Raw genomic sequence first — 18,774 nt, 5'->3', positions numbered from 1 at the left:
CATAATGAAAATATTCCTAGATTCTCATCCCCGCCCGCCCCGATTTTATACCCCCGCCTCGATTTTTTTTTTCCTGTTTTTCTTCGTCTTAATTCTGATCGGGATCGGTATTCATCTAACATTCTACTTTCGTTTTAAATCCCGCGAAAGTCGACATGATTTTGACAACTGAAAAGATGGTAATTGCTGTAATACATGCGTATATATTTTAAACAAGGGTCATTGGTTGAAAAGGATTGGTGATGATGTGAAGTAAGAGATAACTGAACCTTTACTATGACTTTTATTCGGGTATTGTAGATAATATTACACCGATTGACCAGGTCAATAAAAAATCTGCAAATTTGAAAACATAAAAGCCGCCCGCCCGCCTCGATTTCTAAAAAAAATTCGGATGAGAATCTAGCAATTTATTTATTATGACCTAATGTAAGCACTGAGTTCACTAAATAGACCTCAGCCGCCTCCCATATGACTACCATGTTTTGATCAGGGAGACCCAAAATAAATGTTAGATGAAAAGGGAGATGCATTATGGTGTTATATATAAAAAAAAAAGAATGTGGAAGTAATTTTATTCAGTAGTAACGAGGATTTTGCAGATAGATGGGTCATGGGTACCCTTCAACAGTACAGAAAAAATGTCGGTGTCAATGTTTTGCTATGGGAACACGAAATATGCTTCCGCTCAAGAAGTAAAGGTGCACAATGGCACATTGGAACAAAGAATCTATGCAGGGACCTATGTACTAAAACAGTGGGTTAGTATATAGGTCCCTGCTCTATCATGGTAGTCTCATTAAATTTCATTCCGTGGTAAAAGAAGAGTTGTGAATAAGAGATGGGTACCCCAAAGTTTAACGACGTACAGACGGACATCCCGATGACTAGATACCCTCCGACTTTTCAAGCGGGGGTATAAAAGTTGATATTTTTGTAGAATCAAAGTACTTACTGGCGATGATTTTGTCCGTCTTCATGCATTTCCACCCTCCTGTGTTGTCAAGTTTTTGCAAAAATTATTACGTATGTTATGTATGTAAATTTAAATCACTTAGAAAAATGTCTCTTGGGTGAAGGCTTTTTGTAATGCAAATAATTGTTAGGTAAAATAATTGTAAAAATGTATATTTTCTTTATAATGCCATGGGCAATAACTCCTGATATATTCAGGCATTTTCTTTATTGTGCATGTGTAAAACGTTTTCCCTGACTTTCACAATTCGAGTATTTTGTAAGTATAGCAATTACTTTGGAACGTTTAGCATCAGAATTTTAACAAGTTTTAACCGATGATTTATACTGTTTACTAAAAATGAAAAATACGGCAACCTATACATTTTTGCTACTTTATTAATTATACCATCCGCTTGAAAAGTTGGAGGGTATATATATATAGGGTATATAATTATATCCTGAGACTGAGACTTTCACAGAATCTTTGTTATATAGTGCCATTGTGCACCTCCTAGTTTAGTTTTGATCAGACCATTATTGATATTGGTCGGTCGGTCTGTCGGTCCACTTTCTGTTCATTGATTGCACATATTGAAATAAAATTTGGTATACAGATAAGATTTATCAAAGGAATATCTAGGTCAAGTTCTGTTTTGGTTACGATCGAGCCATTTTGGACAGATTTATACCCCTTGAACTTAAAAACATTCCAGTTATATATGCAGTTTCCGTTCATTTTCTTTACAGAGGTTTCACATGCATTCTGAAATGAGATACACTGTACAGTACAGATTTATCATAAAAATTAATTATTTTTGTTCAGGTTATGACTTCAGGGGATAGGGAGGGGCCACAATGGGATATCCAAGTTTCACACAGAAATACATTGAGAAAAACAAGATGTCTTTTTGTAAACACTGACGCCCCCGTATGCCAGCAAATGGCGAGAGTTGAAATTTCTCAAATCAAGTGAAACTCCTAGGTTAAAATTGTTTCCCTTGGTACCCAATGGAAGGTCTTCTTACAAGGAATACACCTGTGAAATGTTAAAGATATGGTCAAGGTTGAAAATTTGGTAACACCAAAAGAAAGGTCTTGTCACAAGGAATACACCTGTGAAATATGAGAGTCAAAGCCCCTCCCACTCAAAAGTTATGGACAAAGTTAAAGTTTTTGCAGAAAAACAAATAGACAGAAAGACGGACGGACAGGACAAAACTATATACCACCTAATCTTCGGTTACGGGGGCATAAAAAGACTACTTTCTGTTTCCGGGTGATGGTTTAAAACTTTTACAGCGTATTTGTATGTCATAATGATTTAAGACGTCTTAGTTTATATAGGATATCCTAAAGCTAGATAGCTTTGAAAACATGTCACGCGATAATCTTAGGATGATCTTAAAATGTTAAAATAAAGATATGGCTTAGGATTTTTTTTTTTTTTGGTTAATCTTCTTCCTCATCCTCACAATCAACTATCTGAACTCCGCACAATTAAAAATCGCAAGATTTTACTTCTTCGGCATTGGCTGAATTGGAAAGAAAGAACAAAACAACGTTCATGATAACCTTTTAACATGTTCCTGCAAAAATTAAGAATTTCTGGAATGAATGCAAAAACCATTTCATTTAAATTCGTGTTTTAAACTGTTTAAAAGTAAATTTTTAGTGGTTTGCACGAGAGGACGACATTTCTCTACTTTTTCATATGTCCAAATGCTTGGTTATGTTTAAAAATCAAACAAAGTTGTTATTTTTAAAGTTAAAGTTTTGCAAATTCATTATTGATGGATTTTTTAGGCCCCCGTAATCGAGGATTTGAAGCTATGAAATATGTGTAGATAACGAACATTATTCGAGCTCAAAAGTCCATTAAACATTTCAAAACAGGAGCGGAACACTCAAGGACCTACAAGACATCAGAGATGGGATCAGGTGCCATGGAGGAGTGAGCATCCCCTGCCAACCGGTCACATCCGCCGTGTGCTTCTTGCCATGATCGGGAGTTAATGGGAAAATCCGTGGACAACTCAGTGTGTAAAATAATGGCCTAACAATTAGTATGAACAATCAAATTAAGAGAATTGTGGTCCCCCGCTTTCAGTGTCTATGTGGAATTTTGTCAAAAATGAACGCCTATCTTATGTCATTCAGAAGTTATCACCGAAGTTGATTTTTTTGAAAATTAGGTCAAACGTAAAGGTCAAGGGGTCAGAAATCATAGCATGCATGAAAATATCTTGTCACAGGTGATGCACATAACAAATATCAAAGCCCTTTCTATTTTCAATAAAAAATTAAAGGGAAAACATTTTTGAAAAGTAAGTCAAACTTCAAGGTCACGGTCAGAAGATTGAAAATAATAGTGTATTTCACGAGCAATACACAAATTTAATATGAGAGCCCCATGTCTTCTCAATCAAAAGTCACGACCAAGGTTAAAGTTTGAGAAAAGTAGGTCAAACTTCAAAGGTCACACTGAATTTTCGAAAGGTCTTTTCACAGGTATTATACATATCCAATTTTAAGTAGATGTACTGTTATTTTTTTTACACTAGGTCAAACTTCAAGGTATGGTCACAGGGTTAAATATCATGTACAGTATTTAGAAAGATCTTGTCATAGGCATTACACAGGTGTAATATTAAAGCGCTATCTCTACTCATTTAAAAGTCATGACCAAAGTTAAGGCTTTTGAAAAGTAGGTTAAACTTCAAGGTCACAGGCCAAAAATCATAGTGTCTTTAAAAAGGTCTTGTCACAGAAAATACACATGTTTAATATGAATGCCCTATCTCTTCTCGTTCAAAAGTTTTGCCAATTTAAAGTAATGTCTAATTTTTTTAAAGTAGGTCAAGCGTCAAGGTCACGGGGTCAAAAATCATGGTGTATTCAGGAAGTTCTTGTCACAGTAGTATATACATTTATAATATGAAAGCCCTCTCTTTTCTCTTTCAAAAGATATGTCCAAGGTTTAAGCTTTTGAGACGGATAGACAGAACTACAGACTGACAGTTGGATAGACGAATGAGATTTAATGTCCCATCGCTTTCGCGAAAGCGGGGGACAAAAGAAGTCGTTCAGCATTAAACTTATTGATAAATTGTATTTGCTTACAAGGTCATTGTATCGACCATAGAACTGACGAAATGATTACTTAAAACGAGACTGCTGATATTCTTGCTTAATCAACTTGTTTGTAAATAACTAACCACGTTTTAGAAATTGACAATACGTAGACCATGCTCTTCTGTATCGAATCATTGTTATACAATTAAAATAAAAATGTTACATAGATACGACAATTTCTAAAGCAAATTTACCGTATGCAATTTATCTACGTGCAAGCTGGGGAGACCGTCATGCATGCATGAACCTCTTAGCATTTCCTCTAGAAATATTTTCTAAATATAAAAGTAACCTACGATTTTTTTTTCAAAAAGTTATTTTTTTAATGCTTTTTTTATTCATTTATGCATTGTTGTTTGTTGTAGTTTTGCCATTCTGTGATTCCATTCTTTTACCAGTGCAACATTAATTGAGAAGCCAAAGATAAACACTGGAAATTGATCATGCTTTATTGCATCTACACTACACCTGTTTGTGCCATAATGTTGTTATCCTACCTTTGTAATTATTTCTACCCTCCCCCTTCCTCCATAGCCTGCCCAGTATCATCAAATAATTTACATCGTCGCATTGAAGCAGTTGGGTTATTATCAAACTTTTCCGTTCATCACTCAAGAAGTTTTTGAATTTTTTATTTTTAATATACACACCGAGAACAGAGGCGTGTTGTAAGAGAACATAACCTATAATTAGAGATATGTTTTCTATTAACAGCCGTGGATCGACACGTACGGTTCTACTTCGTTTGATTCTTAAGTTCAGAAGATAAGATCTGAGCAATTTTATTTGTCTGCCCAGAAACTTCACAAAGAAGAGAAAGTTTTGCTTGAAGAATAACAAAAACGCTACAATTTAGTTTGATTTAGGCTACAGACTGTGGAATTTCGTCCGATGGGTCCTCCATTTTTTAGGATCTATGGAAGATTTTTTAGACGTCCGGTCGACCCCTAAATTGTCGTCTGCTCTCCTTGCGACATCTGTGTTTGTTCACGTGATTGGATTCTCGTCCAACCATTGGTCAGACGGAGGGGTATTTTATACTGGACTTTGGGAGGCGTGTATCCTTACGCCTAGATTCCACTGTCTGGAGGATCCCTACTCAGCAGGTGAGTCATAGACAACAGGTGGATCCAAGAATTCTCATTTATACGTGCTCTTTAAGAACTGTTTACTGTCATCGCTCTATATTTCAATATTTCTGACACTTCGAATGAAACATAGTTAAATGAAACATAAACTCCAAATTTCTTCTTTTTTCTTTAAAATAAAAGAAGAAAAGAAAAAAGTCGATACAATTTGTAATATAAACCATAGAATAACTAAAAATGTAGAAATCATGAAAAACATACCAACAATGGACGGATTCTATGATATTCTTGTAGTAATTATTTTCTGCTTTCCTCTGCACTTTGGTGTAAACATCTTCCAACTTGTTCCACACTTAAGAGCATGTTCTGAGTTGCAGACATAAGCTAACAGTAGGTTATATTTTGAGTTACCTGTTTTATATATTGTCTGATCATTGCTTATAGATCTATACTTAATTTAACTTTGGGATATTCCGTCTACCGATCGATTCATAGGGCTCCATACATATGTAACGGTCGACAGGGGATGGTTACTCCTCCTGGACACCTGATCCAACATCTGGAATTTCCGAGGGTCCATGTTTTATGCTTCATTCACAGATTTGTTTTGATTGTAGATTTCTTAGACCGATATCCCTGTTGATTATCTCGACCTTTTTTCATATAATTTTAGCTGCAGACCTGTAGCTCTCCGAATAAATATATATTGATAGACCGGAGAGCTACAGTGCCACCCATTGAAAAAAACTGTATATTTAAAGTGCGCTCGATTCTTGATTAATTTTTCCAAATCTCTTACCTCAATTGCAAAAAATGGAAGATTTCAAAAAATTACTCTCTCCTCTATCAAGTTCTCTCGTAGTTGACATCTGAACGAAGCATATTGGACCGAATTATCTTTGAAACCAAAATGGCAGTATAATTAAGCGAAATGTCCGATGATTGCAATATCAGGACCAGGAGGACTATTAACAACAATTATGAGGAATGTTGTGGAAAGAGTCAAAGAATATGTTAGGAACACACGGTTAGTAATATTTTGAGATTACAGCTATAAAAACATGGAGAAATAAATCGAGAACCGAGCGCATTTTTTTGTGCGCAATAAATATACAGTTTTTTTCAATGGGTGGCTCTGTAGCTCTCCGGTCTATCAATAATTTTTTTCGGAGAGCTACAGATCTGCAGCTAATATAATTTAAGCTGTTTACATAAATAGGTCGCATAACATACATGTACCTATGTTGTATCTTACATGTATGACGTCAGGTACTGAAAGGTAAGTAAATTTATCCGGAATAAAATTAGATTATCTAAAAAAAAAAAATCCAACTTGCATGTCATCAAAATGTGTTATTATGATAAATTTGTACATGTATGTAACTAAACCTTTATGATCAATGAGACTAAAAATAAAGCAGAAGAAAGACTTCTATATACAATCCAATATACAGTTTTACAATGTATATAAGAAATCATTATTGTACAGCACGACAATAATTTTATTTTGATTCAATCGAAGCTTATAAATAGTTTTTTCATCGCAAATATGAACAACAGAAGTTTATTAACTATTATTTTTTTCTGTCATTGAAATAGTTATTTCCAATTTTGCAATAAAAAATTCCGACTTCAAAGTTGCAGCTCACATATTGCTTTAAGGTCAGACGACACGTTCCTCAAATATACATGTTTTAATCTCTTAATATCATATCCAAATTTATTCATTATTGTCATTCTCTTGTGATTTCTGTATACTGTTTTCAACATGTTTTTAAATTTAAGTACACAAAAATTGTGATTTAGGAGTTTCAAAAAATTACCCATAAGGATTATATTAGAAACGTCACCCTCTGGTATCTTGTCCAAATGCCTGGTAAGGTACCTCAATTTTTTGTGAGGAAATCTGTTTTAGTAACTATACTTCAGTGACAAATTCTTAGGAAAAATTATATATTTTTGAAGATCGTGTCGTCTGACCTTAAGCATAGAGGGGACCAGAGAAAAGTCGAATGGAATTCTTGGAATACAGTTTCTGCATTAGTCCGCGATGAAATCTCGCGCTTACCATGCTTACTCCAATTTTAGATGCGGGTTTTTCTATTATCCCTTGGGGGTACCCAGTGTTAACCTCCTTACTCACAAATAAACACAACTGGTTCGTGTTGACGGGAAGATGGCGGGATTCGGGAGCTCTAGTTTAGTGGTGAAGATTTCCTTTATCTGTGTCATTGTTGCCGTGTTGTTCCACCTGGTGGGATTTTCCACGGCCTACTGGAGTAATTGGACCGGATACGTATACTCCCATCACTGGGGACTCTGGAAGATTTGTCAGCCTTACTGTTACTCCGTATCCTCGGGTTCCGGTATATATGTTTAAAAGCTTTATAACGCGATTCTTCTTGAAATAGTGGTTTGTTAATATCACTCAGTTTTGTTTTAAAATTTGTCTTATATATATACATGTATACAGTTGCTTCTTTCTATATGGCTTTATCAGAAGGTATTTGTTGCTTTCATCATTCTGTTTAAAATTTTGTATCTTTTTATGATAATTGTTAAATGAGAAAATCATACAACCAATCCAACCACGCTTGAATATATCATATTCATATTTTATGCTCAGGAATGATAATTAATGTTGCTTACAATTTAATGTGTGTAGAAGAAGACAAATTTCCACAGAAGAAAAAAGGGCGAATTAAGTAGGGCGATCATGTTTAATTACAAAGCCAGCTGGAAGGATAACAAATGATTTGTACATACAGCCTTAAGAAACATCTCATATCTTTCTGATGAGCGTGCACGCATGTAGGCGTGTGTAGAGGAGGGGAGAAAATCTTCTTTCCTTTGTCATTGCACTGAGCGTCAGCATGTATGTTGAAAGGTTCTAAGTAAAGACAAAGAACTAAGGTTTTTAAAACACCACTGAAAAGTCTTCTTGTAAGACACATGTTACTTATTATTTTTTGTATAGCGTCACCTTTTCTTGATATTTATAACGTAGATGACAAACGAGATTTGCATACAATATATAGTGATATTATCTCTTTTCGTGTTAAGAGAATTCGACCAGACAGCAAATTGCTTTATCCTACATCTGAAAAAAATGTTCATGACATTTGGTCGTTCTTTAAGAAATGCAAATCTACATATATTGCACATTTTAGTTTGTTACTTACTCTGAACATTGTAACAAATGTTTTTATAAATGTGTGTGTGTCAGAAATGTAGAAAGGGACACATAAAGGCGTAACTGACGCTTTTTTTCTAAGCGATTTATAGAAACGCATGTACCTTTTTCAGTTAGTCTGCAGGCAGTCACTTCAGGATTTTGAAGGTGACATTAATATCCCCCATCATAAACATTAGAAATAAAACAGAATCGTTTAAGTTACCCAGTGCATGTATTTACACGTTACTTTTTCGAGTATTTTTCGAAACGGAGACTACTTAGCAGAATTCATCCACTGACTTCATTTTTCAGATTGTAACCCAAAAATATTTGCCTCATGAGTTATCCATGAGTTGTTGCTGAATTCTTTCTTTTTAATGTAGGATTGCTTGGATGATGACACACACAAAAATTTTCATTCATTCCTTGTTTTGATATATTTGATTTGGGGGTATCTGTTGGCCAGTTGACATAATTGCGTGACATCAGTTCGAGGGCAACATGCATTTTGTTTGATCCAAGAACAACCAGTTTGGTTTGAATGGTCAACAAAACGCATTTTGCGATTGTCCAGTCAATGCATGTTTTGTTATACCTTATTATTTTGACTTATCTTGCACTAGCTTCCTTGATCACGATGATTGATATGTATACATCTTACAGTGTGACGTAAAAAGCGTCATAGCGGTCCAGTATCTCATCGATAAAAATACCGGTAGTCCAAAATCTCACTCAGCGGTACAACATTGATTTTATTTTATTTTTTGATCGCTTTTTAACATTTATAGAACTCCACTGTTTTTTTTTCAATTCAACTTGTATTGAATCCGCTCAGACATTTTGAATGAATGATGCTACGTTTTTTAATCGGTTGGTTTGGAGATACCCAGCATTTTGATATATTACAATTTCATCGATAGCGGGAATTAAGTTTCGTGGGAGATAACATATGCATCTCATCGAATATACACTAAATACATTTTTGCATCACAGCACGTTTTGTAGAAATAGCTGGAAAACAGTTTGATAGGTGCAAACGATGTTTTCCTTTGACAACTGTATCGTTATTGAGATAGGTTGTATCTTAGTACAATTCTCAGTTAACCTTGGACTCTCAGTAGGGCGTGACTTTCTCGACACCCCTAATTAGCGTCACTCAAATGGCGAATAGATTCTCATTGGTTAAGAAATTAATAACATCAGCAACTTTAAACTGTTGTTGACAACGATGAGACGACTTAAGCCCCATCTCTTTGCCGTACGAAATACTGGATCATTGCTACACTCGTTGACATTAGCCCGAGTGTATATTTCAGCAGTGAATACCACGCCTTACTGTAAGTCCTATAGGATAACAGAGACTTGCACTATATGACGACTTTTTTCTATCGTTAATTTCATTGGTTGTGTTCAATGATGACTTTTATTTTGATAGGTTGGTTTGGAGCTACCCAAGCTTTTGAGACAATCGGCCTGATTGGTGGATTTGTGGGACTAATCCTGATCATCCTATATATATTCATAGACAAAACAGCGGGAAATCGAGTTCTGTTCATCATTAGTCTTGTGGCAGTAGGGATTGCAGGTACAAAATACTACTACAAATGCGTGGCGTGGAAGACGGGTTAACCCCATTCCCCGCAGTCATGCATTATTTTTAACCCATATACCATTTCCTATTTCTAACGCAAAATCACGCTTATACCGTTTCCCTGCAATCACTTATTTTTCACCCACTTTCAAAAGTACATTTATAATCTTCAATTTAATGCAAATTCCCTTCTATTCTTTAAACTAACTAAAATTTCATAAAGTAAGAAAAAACATATTACGTCATAATTACTAAGCTAAATTTTAGAGAGAAATTTGTAACTTGATGTGCTATGAAGTGCTTGCGGGGAATAGGTAACGTCATATTATTGATTGCCGAAGTTGAGGTTAAGTTGGGGTATAGTGCAGAGAAAAAACAGCAATTGGTTAGAGTACATTGAATGAAAAATGTAGTAAATTATGGTTATATTCGCGATAGTCAAATTTTTGCTTTCTTTGCAAGCATAAAGAATGTTTTTTGGATTGAAAAAATTAATTTGCGTTAAATACGGTATACATACATAGATAGATGAAGCTGTCGCAAAAATAGGACATTTGTTTTGGGATGTTTTCGCAAAAGTTCTGACATGCAGAAAAACATGTAAATGTAATAAATATTGAATCATATTTTGTATAAGGATAAAAATTAACACTCAAATGGAATAAAATATGTTATGCTCAAAATCAGGAAAGACAGATTTTTTCCAAATCTTTGATTTCTTTCAAAATTACCTTAAAATATTATAATTTGAGCTGTGAAAAGAGTATGTCTACAAAATGTGTAGGAGACAAAATAACCCATAGAACTTTATTCTTTGCGAAGATATTTGAATTGTATTTGCCGTGCGGTTACATTATTCATTAACTGCAGTAATTTTGCCCTCCCCCCCCCCCTTTTTTTTGGGGGGGGGGGGGGGGGCTACAACTCCTTAGGATCTCCGGAATGGTGCAAGTGCGGGAGTGATTCACTACCGCACAGATTTCAGGTCAAATTGTCTATTTTATTAAAATTTCTTACCTGGAATCCCAAAATGTAGTTATGCAAGACATAAATCGATCCAAAAATATACAGAACGATCTATATATCGGTTATTTTTCGTGTATGTCAACATCACAATTTGAATTTATCCGCCATGTTTACTGACCTTGATAGATTTTATTTTGAGACAGCCAATGAGAATTTAGGATCTGCAGGAGCGGATCTTTTGGGAATTCCCTTAAGCATAAATGTCGCTGTTTACGAAAAAATAATACATGGAATGGTTTTATTTATCAATGTTTAGTGATGCTATTCATTACAATTATTTATAAACACCGACATTTGCTTTATTGAGTTATTCTAAATTTCAAGCGCAAGTCTCCGCACATCAAACGTGAACTGTCATGGTTGCTGAGTAGAGCGACTGGAAAACACGCAGATTTATTTCACATGGTTTTCGCGTTTGTGGGGCTATGTTTTTGAAAGTGAATAAAGATGCCGATTACATGTAAACCCACGTTGAATGATTAATTTTGCTTCGTTATCTCTCCCATCACGAGATGGAGAGAGGAAAAACATCGTAAAAAAAATCGGAGAGTGGGTTTATTGACGATGATAAAGATGCCGACTTACATGTATTAGAAGTAAGTTGAATGTAAAAACAATTAATTTTGCCTGTAATCACCCGTAAATATATTTGCACCATTACGGAGATTCTGCGGCATTGTAGCCCTCTCCAGAAAACATCAGATAAAAAAAATCGGAGAGGGCTACATTATTGCAGCTAATTATACATGTACCAGATGTACATATACGCAGTACAAGTGAAACGACACCAGAATTTCAATTTTTATTGACTTCAGGAAATTTGAGTGTTTTCGTTTTAGGAATTTTCTGAAAATGGAAGGAAATTAATACATTTTCCGAAAAATTCCAGATATGAATTAATTCCAACACAACTGGTGTTCGGGCTTATTTATAACACTAGGTACGTGGAATATAAATCAAATTAAGGAAATTTTAAATATTTGATCTTGTACTTTAATATCAGTCATTTTTAAGTATTGAGCAGAATACGTAAGTCATATAATAGAAGCTTTAGGCCCATTTCATATCAAAAACCAAAAATAGCGAAACGGCTTATAAAAAAGCGTAAACTGATCCAAACCAGGATATACCAGAATAACCTGAATACCCATTAAAGTCATTCCTTATAAATTAATTTTCCATTTTGAAGTTTTGAAATTAAATTAATTCAAAATTTTCTCCAAAAATGCCTTCAGAGTGAGCACGTCAAACAGATTATTAACAAGTCTTTGACGTAAGGCATTGTGACCTAGGCAACACAGGTTATACGATATAAACTAATTTTTTATCCAATCAAATGACGCGTTACAACCAAACTTAAATTATTTAGCTATGTGGTCATTCAACAAAAACATTAAAATTTTCTTCTGAGTTTTTATCCTTTGTCGTTAAAAGTATTTTTATCTGTTAAGATAAAAATCAGTAAATGACATTTTTATTTGACTATTTGTCTTTTTGAAGAAAAAATCATCTACATTTCACGATTAAAAAATACAATGTTTCTTCAATTTTTCAGCGGGGTCTACTCTCCTAGGTGTGATTATTTATGGCGCGAATGGAAGCGCCCTCTCGTGGTCATTCGCGCTGGCTGTCATCGCCGGACTAATATACGGTGTAGCTACTGCACTGATGGCCATTCACTTGGTCAAACCAGGCCTTGTCCAGGGATGATCCAGCGAAGCCAACTATATAGTCTGTCAGATGATCGAGGAGCTAGCTAACGGATCATTTACAGCAGGCGCAGTTCTCACCATTACGTGATAACGATGAATTAGATATAAATGTATTTTTGAAATTTTCGTTGTAAAAGTATTTTAGGAAATAAAGTTACGATTGAATGTGTAGATTGCGTCCTTCTGTCTTCCTTAGGGAAAGAAACAATACAGCCTTTTTATTATTGCATAAAATCTTCAGCACAAGACAGAAATAGACATCAGACCGCAAATTTTGACCATTTTATGTTTCCCGAAATATATATTCTGATTATCATAACATCGACATGAAAAAAACTACATGGTATAGAACAATGTGTACAGCACAGTTTTGCACAGTTTATTCCAACAATTTTAATTACATGAAGATTTTAACAATGTTTGGTGATAGTGCAGAAGGATTCTGTGATACAAATGCTCCTAGTGAACTGGCCGTGGTTTCAACGGCTTTTTTTTCTGCATTTCATCTCCAATTCTTTTTTCCTAAACCATTCTTAGCACTTTTAGCATTTTAATTCAGTCTTTTAGCATTCATACTCAGATACAGGACGAAGACTGTACAATATTTAGCTACTTATTTCGGACTAGCAACAGCTTTGCACGTTATTCAACTCTTAAAACCTTTTAAACTGTCGTATTATATAGGCTTCTTCGATTCTATCGTTTGGTAGAAAGGAATGGAACCTTTGGGAGCATTAAAATCTACATCAGAGTCCCGGTACACAAAGGATTTGTGGTGTTTTTATTTTAGTTTTAAATGAGGGGGGCTGGCTGGAGAGATAATGAATAATCAATGTCTCAATAAGACTGCCAGAAGACATAACATTAGCTTCCAGCCAGGACTTTCTGTTACAATGACGCACAAAAAAGGAAATACTTCTATCCATGCTTTTCACACGGAAGTTTACACTTTACTTCATAAATATAACATTGATATATATCAGTAGAGCGATTGTAAATAGCTATTAGTTAAACTGCAGGTTGGGATTTTGCAAAAGGATACAATAGTAATTCAAGAAGCGATTTATGCAGTTTTTTTAGGAGAATTCGTAGCGGAGGATTTGTACAGACAATGCAGTAAGTCAATATCAGGTATAAAAATTTCATAACAAATGGATGATTCAGGGAAAAATTGCATAAAGGCATATTGCAAAATAATCGCGAGTCAGCAGTATTGATATTGTAAATCGATATTTTTTTTTGAGAGTCTTGCGGTCCAACATTTGACGTCGATTTTTTTTTGTTTTAAACGTCGAAAATTTTCTGAAATGTCCAGTTTCTTTATTTGGGAATTAGGGATTTTACTCATAAGTTAAAAGCCATATAAAAGATGATTTGACATTTTTGCTTTGAAATACATGTACATTAGTAAAAATGAAGAAAAAATTCTATAGAGATGACGACCACGGCATGCTTTGTATAGCTGTTGCTTAAATAGAAAGAACTGAAAATTAAATGCTACTCAAGTAAACCAAGCTAGATCTAAAGTAAGACCGTCTTTACAAATCCTGAATTATGCCGACTCAGATTTCATTGTATCAAGACATGCAAAATTCCTGTTTAATCCGCGGAAAATGAGACCAAATCCTGAAAATAGCGTGATCAAAATAACCCTGACTTTTGGGGGTTTTTTTTGTTGCTTTATAATGATAAAAAATAATGCATAAAAAACCTTTGATTCTTCAAAACTTGACGGACGACTGAAGCAGAAGAGCATTCAATCAATCTGGATTCTGATGACTTTAAAATTCCTCTCTTGGCTGGCTATCATCGATCCGGTCCCGAGGGAGTTCGTTACCTTTCTAAACGAGTAATCATTTCTGCATTGTGCAGAGTATTAGCAAGCAAAAGAAAACTATTTCTCCGATATAGAAAACAACCTAATTGGGATTTACTTCTGTTTCTTTTGCAGAAATATCCCTAGTGAAGGAGAGAGAGTCAGGGATGTTCATTTGATCAATAGGAAGGAAGCCGAAGAAGGAAGACTGTAGCGATAAATTTTGTTAATGTCTATAATCATTGATCCCGTATTCCACGTTTGTGAATTTCAATGTGCTGCTAATTCATCTCGTCAACTTTAAGGCTCTCTGAGTAATTCTCGTGTGTTATCGAGTGATTTTTGTGTAGGAATTGGATGCCATCTTCGGATCGTGTTGATTGCTCATTAATTTTCATATTCAGTTCAAGACTAAAGAAGGAATATTGACGGTTTGCATTGATTGTAGAGATTGACGTATATCTACGGGATCCTTTACTTGAAATCGATGTGAACTAAAACTTTTTCTTGTTCAAAGTCCTCCATGCAAATAGAACATGTGCTGATGTAAAGTGATCTGCTCACTTACGATAATTGTCTTTTGACTAGCATGAGAACACGGCATATATTTCTTGAGTTTCCTTTCTGTTATGGAGAAAACGAGAAGAATTTCAGTAGACCGGAAGGGCATCCAATCTTTGTTTATTCCAGCTGTTCCGAAAATTGTGTTCGAAACCTCTGAGCCGCACGGACCTGAAACTACGGGAGGCACGATCCCTCATTCGCACTCTGCTGGGGAGCTAGCAATCGCCAATGAAGGAAATCAGTTACAGAAGCGCACCGGAAGTACTAATTTCCCGTCATCGGACGGAAGTGAGTCTAGTTCCCGTTCCACTCTTGACCTATATTGCTCACCTCGACTCCAGAGACGTCAAGTGTTTCAGTTTGACCAAGATGATATGGAACAATCATGGACGGAAACCATGGTTTCTCGGAAGTCTTCCAACACCCTGGGACCGGGAAACAAGATCGGGAGTACACTATCACTGACAAGTGAATGTACAGCCCGGAGTATAGGACTCATATCTAACGACTCCTCGTCCGACAGCACACAATTCTCGGACAAACTGGAACATATTAAACAAAAACAAAACTATCTACGGCGGTATGCTTCGAACCCAGAGAAGAATCAAAAGGAGTGTGTGGAAAATGCTGTCCAAAGAAGCACCAAGTCTTTCAGTAACTTTCAATCGGAAAGCCAGAGAACAAGTGAGGTAGGGAGTGACAGTATGGACGACAGTTTGGGTGATTACGTCACACCACGGGAAGTTCAAGAGCAGATGTCACGCTTCTCTGTCGCCAATTCTAATGAAAATTCTTCACCTAATCTTATAACTATGGTAACCGATGACTCGGAAATGAAAGAAGGTCGAATCCGACAATGGTTGACTGATATAGATGATAAAGACGGTTCCTTTTATTAAGTATTTTTGTAACAAACGTGGTTTATGTCTAAACTTGACGTGCAAAGTAAACAGTTATTTTTAGTTCTAGATTTACATTTGAATTAAGCAGAGGTCTAAAGGTTGAATTGTGAACCTGATAAGAGAAAACAAAAATTTGTTTGAGAAAACAATTTATCCCATAGTTTCGAACATTAGCGCGTAATGTTTGTCATATATACATGATATATATACCATTTTTAAATAGTTGGAGAATAAAAACGTTAAATTACGGGGGAAAATTTAAAAATTAGAAAATTACTGAAAGAACTTTATAACTTGCGAAGAAGATAGAAGGTGCCCCAATCAATCCCAAGATTACAACAAAAAGTCAGCTGAATTTGAAAATGATAATTAAACAGGATTAATCGATACTGGTGTATACATGGGGCTTATAAATTCACTCTTTATCTATTACATCAACGTCAATTACGGTGTATATTCATCAAAGTCGATATACAACCTTCCAAATTCAATTGTATAAAGCCATAGTGTATGTTGTCATGGCAATTTACTTGCTCTGAAAATAAACTTGGAAAATTGAGTTTCCTATAGACGTCCCTGATTAAGGTTTAGCAAAGTTATATTAGAAAAAAAGATGGAATTTTCACCACGTGTTCTTTATGTATTTTTTTAATTCTCTTAAACTTGTCCATTCTGGGCAGTTATAACCGACTGTTCTAGACGGTTGTATATTTTCAATACTTTCGGCGGCGTAGAACCGCTGACATTACCGAACTAATGAACTACATTCCAATTGTAAGGGAACTTTTTTTTTATTAAAAAAAAAAGACAGATGTGAATACTTTTCATAGCTCAAGTGAACTTTTCTTCGATTAGATTTGGTCCGTCTGTCTGTCCAGATGTCTATGTTTTTGTACATTTTTCACATTTTTTACTTCTCAAGAACACTGGATCAGTGTTTAGGGGGCCAAAATTGGCTCTTATCATATATAGTCCTTTGCCACAAAACATCCTTGGTTAAAGCAATGCAACTACTTGTCTGATCAAACAAATTGGCGTTGTCCTCTTTCCATAGATCATAAAAAAATAAGTGAAAAATTAAAGCATCTTTTAAAATTTCTCTTAAGAACCACTGGATCAGAAAATATTAATGAAACTTATAATTTAACTTCATTATATACTAGTTTAGATTCGAGTTTGTTAAGATCATAATTCCCAGGGTATGATGAAAGCACGATATAGGTATAGAAGTTTTACGTAAGAAGTAAATAAAAAAAAAAACATTTCTCAAGAACAGCAAGACCATGATTACTCATAAACTTATTTATATCGAAATGTCATATTGATTGTAATTTTTGATGAAAATTGTATTTTTTATGTTTTTTCTATACGTACATGTATACCAACCGGTAAAATCAAAAATTACAACATGACAGAAGTATTCTCTGATAATTTTTTTGGTAGAAACTTTCTCAAGAACCTCAAAGCCATGTATGGTAAGTCTTATATTTGGAAAAATCCTCGGGTAGACCGAGGTAGGGTAGATTCAAGTTCATGACACCTATAGGTAAGGCGGAGCCATAATATATGTTACGTTAAAAGGTTGTACATAGGAATATATACATGTATTGGGTGAAAATGAAAAAAAAAACCTTCTAAAGAACATCAAAGGCACGATTAGTAATATACCGGTATTCATATGGAAGCATCTAAGGTGTACATAGAAAATGCTGATTAAAACCAACAAGGGCAATACTGACTCAGGTGAGCGTGGTAGTCCATGGGTCTGTTGTTTTAATTTCCGAAAGATTAGAATGTCACTGATTCGGAAACCCACTGAGTAATAAAAGCTTTGGACATTTATGACAATGAACGAATTCACCGGCCATTCTAAGGATATTGAGATATGGAACATTGACTAATGTAATTTGTAACTAAAATTGTTGCTGAAACATTACCGTCTTTCAATACCACTTACTGAATATGGTGAAATATTGCTTTTTCTATAAGCAGTTCAATAGCCATGTTATTTCTAGTTCTGGATAACCATTGGTAAATGACCGATTCCAGCAAACCGTGACCTTTGAGGGGCTGTGATCTTCGTCATACGTCAGCTTTTTTGTTGGTTTTTCTTATAACCTTAATTATATCGCTGTAACTTGCAAGTTTTGATGATTACAATTAATTTCAGTGTGGGGAGTGTTGGCTACAAATTAGGGACCACTCCTCAAGAGTTGAAGCTGTCACAAATGGAGTCTAGCGTTAATATATACTACCTAAAATTAAAGCTTTATCATATTCAAATTGTGCAAACTAGGCGAGAAGGACTGAAAATCAATTTATAAAAAGAAAAGCAAAAATTTTGATTCTCTTGATTGATGGCTTTTGATTTTAGCTAGGAGCCGTAAACTCTTTGAGCCGTCATTTTGATAGAGTAAGAGTTAGGGTAAGAGCAAGGGGTCTAGGGTTAGGGTTTGGTCCAGTTGCATCTAAATTATTAATTCAAACCAGAATTGCTTCATTGGAATGTTCATAAAACAATCTTCAGAATTTTCTTGATTATAAAAATGATTTTTTTTTTTGTAGGGATGTCAAATCGGTCAATTTTTAATACTCGGTTACTCGGACGTTTTTCCGATCGAGTACCCGGGTACTCGGTAAAAGTGTAATATAAATAAGTATGAATAAGTAAATTGATGAATGTAAAACATTGTAAACACTTGTAGAAATAAAACCACATGCTCTGATAGGAGGTTTACACGTAAATGCATTTCTGTTCTAACATTACGATGATGAGAACTTCGTGCCCGACGAAATTTAATACATTTTTTA

General features: G+C 34.9%; 2 protein-coding genes across 4 annotated transcripts; both read left to right on the top strand.

Moving 5' to 3' along the window:
• Positions 1 to 4,685: 4,685 nt before the first annotated feature.
• On the top strand, positions 4,686 to 12,852 carry LOC134231014 (uncharacterized). 2 transcript variants are annotated; one of them, XM_062712884.1, is made up of 3 exons: positions 4,686 to 5,195; positions 9,788 to 9,937; positions 12,525 to 12,852. In XM_062712884.1, the coding sequence occupies exons 1-3, from the start codon at positions 5,006 to 5,008 to the stop codon at positions 12,677 to 12,679; spliced, it is 495 nt and encodes a 164-aa protein (XP_062568868.1). In that variant the 5' UTR covers positions 4,686 to 5,005; the 3' UTR covers positions 12,680 to 12,852. The 2 variants fall into 2 exon arrangements, with proteins under 2 accessions (XP_062568868.1, XP_062568867.1); XM_062712883.1 differs by lacking the exon at positions 4,686 to 5,195 and adding an exon at positions 7,332 to 7,543.
• An 876-nt stretch (positions 12,853 to 13,728) lies between these two features.
• Positions 13,729 to 16,253, top strand: LOC134231013 (uncharacterized). 2 transcript variants are annotated; one of them, XM_062712881.1, is made up of 2 exons: positions 13,729 to 13,797; positions 14,633 to 16,253. In XM_062712881.1, exon 2 carries the CDS (start codon positions 15,127 to 15,129, stop codon positions 15,958 to 15,960), a length of 834 nt encoding a protein of 277 aa, XP_062568865.1. In that variant the 5' UTR covers positions 13,729 to 13,797; positions 14,633 to 15,126; the 3' UTR covers positions 15,961 to 16,253. The 2 variants fall into 2 exon arrangements, with proteins under 2 accessions (XP_062568865.1, XP_062568866.1); XM_062712882.1 differs by having other exon boundaries at positions 13,754 to 13,812.
• The last annotated feature ends 2,521 nt before the right edge of the window (positions 16,254 to 18,774 follow it).

The sequence above is a fragment of the Saccostrea cucullata genome, unplaced genomic scaffold (assembly GCF_032062105.1).
Source record: "Saccostrea cucullata isolate Sc308-1 unplaced genomic scaffold, CSIRO_AGI_Scuc_v1 ctg431, whole genome shotgun sequence".
Taxonomy (NCBI): Eukaryota; Metazoa; Mollusca; class Bivalvia; order Ostreida; family Ostreidae; genus Saccostrea; species Saccostrea cuccullata.
Note: the sequence above shows the minus strand (reverse complement) of the source record. Positions and strands in the feature narration are given on the sequence as shown.